Source organism: Limulus polyphemus, unplaced genomic scaffold (assembly GCF_000517525.1).
Source record: "Limulus polyphemus unplaced genomic scaffold, Limulus_polyphemus-2.1.2 Scaffold43, whole genome shotgun sequence".
NCBI lineage: Eukaryota > Metazoa > Arthropoda > Merostomata > Xiphosura > Limulidae > Limulus > Limulus polyphemus.
The window spans coordinates 1,155,951-1,157,532 of NW_013665653.1; the positions used below are offsets into that span (position 1 = coordinate 1,155,951).

The window sequence follows — 1,582 nt, forward strand, 5'->3', positions numbered from 1 at the left end:
AATATATATGTGCCATTTGGGTGGTGACTTAGTAAAAACGAAAAATAATTATAAATGTTGTTGTTGTTTTTTTTATTTTAGAAGCAAGCACCAGTTCTTAGATTAAATTATTATCACACGCACACATATATATGTGCCATTTGGGTGGTGACTTAGTAAAAATGAAAAATAATTATAAATGTTGTTGTTTTTTTGGCGCAAAGCTACACAGTGGGCTATCTGCGCATTGTCCAACGCGGTGAATCAAACCCTGGATTTTAGTATTATAAGCCCACAATATTAAATGTATTAGCCTTAATTTAGAAGGAGTCAAATTAGATTAGATAATTATTTCCACTTTTAAAAGTTATGATCATATACACATATAGTTAAGAATCTGAAATGAAATACCTATGATTTTCAAAGTAATAACTGTGTTAACAGTCCGGGCCTTGTGGAAGTCTACACGACACCTGTATTCTCCTGCGTCTTCTTCCTTTACTGGATCCAGCTGGAGAAACGCTGGCCTGTTGATCATGTTAAAATAAGCACGATTCTCCAGCTGGGAACCAGATGACTGGTGGGCTTGATCCACATTACCACGCCTGGCGTCCAGGGTATAAATGGGCTGAGCTGAGTCATCCTTGTACCAGAGAATGAGAGCAGCGGAGTCATCAACCGAGGGTGAGGAGATGTCACATGGAAGAGCTACTTTTCCACCCAAAACAGCGGTATACAAAATGGAAGCTACAAATAAATTAAATTAAGTTAGAAATGCTTTACAAAATCACCAAACAAAACCTGCAAAGTTTTAAAATCAAGTGACTATCAAATCTAGAAACGTTTGGGTAACCACTATCAAATCTAGAAACGTTTGGGTATTCAGAAACGAATGAACTTGAATGCTTAACATTTAAAGATGTTAAGTAAAACTGAATAATAATTAAAATGAGCTGAAGAAAGAAAGTATAATGCTATATACAAAATAAGTGGGATAAAAATTTAATAGAAAAAATAAAGTAGGCAACATTAAATCGGCTATCATTTAAATATGATTACATCAGAAAATGTAGACGTGATTACATAACAGAAACAAGATTTTACTAGGAAGAAGTTAAACAGAATTAGGTTAAGAACATATTAAAATAGAAAACACAAGATTAAACAGTTAAATAGATTTTAATAACAAAAGAAATTAGGCAGAGTTATATCGGAAATAAGCTAAATGAAATCGTACAACAGTTATGTTTCAATGAAATCGTATTAGAAAATAGTAACGATTAGCTTGCAAAGAAAAATAGGAATATATTAGACAGACGTCGAACATTATTAAACTACATGTAGATTAAAATAAGGTCGTAATAGGAAATGTTTACATAACAATAGATCAGGTAAAGTTTAATAACAATTATATTATGGAAATTAATTTATTACTGTTATTTTACTGACCAGAAATTAAAGAATATTATACTACATAGTGAAATGGAAAATGCTTGTAACAGAATGAAATAATGTTTTTTGAAACCTCAAGATAGATTTGAACAGATAGAATTAATTAGGATTAGATTAGAAAAAAAAAAGTTTAATCACTTTCACTATAAGA

At 31.2% G+C, this 1,582-nt stretch overlaps 1 protein-coding gene across 5 annotated transcripts in view; it reads right to left on the reverse strand.

Moving 5' to 3' along the window:
• Positions 1-1,582, reverse strand: part of LOC106462136 (hemicentin-1-like) — a 302,286-nt gene that overhangs the window by 42,023 nt on the left and 258,681 nt on the right. For all 5 annotated transcript variants that reach the window (XM_022389456.1, XM_022389468.1, XM_022389460.1 and 2 more), the window contains exon 2: positions 391-726. In XM_022389456.1, the coding sequence (XP_022245164.1) occupies positions 391-726 (336 nt within the window). The remainder of the gene's footprint in view (positions 1-390; positions 727-1,582) is intronic.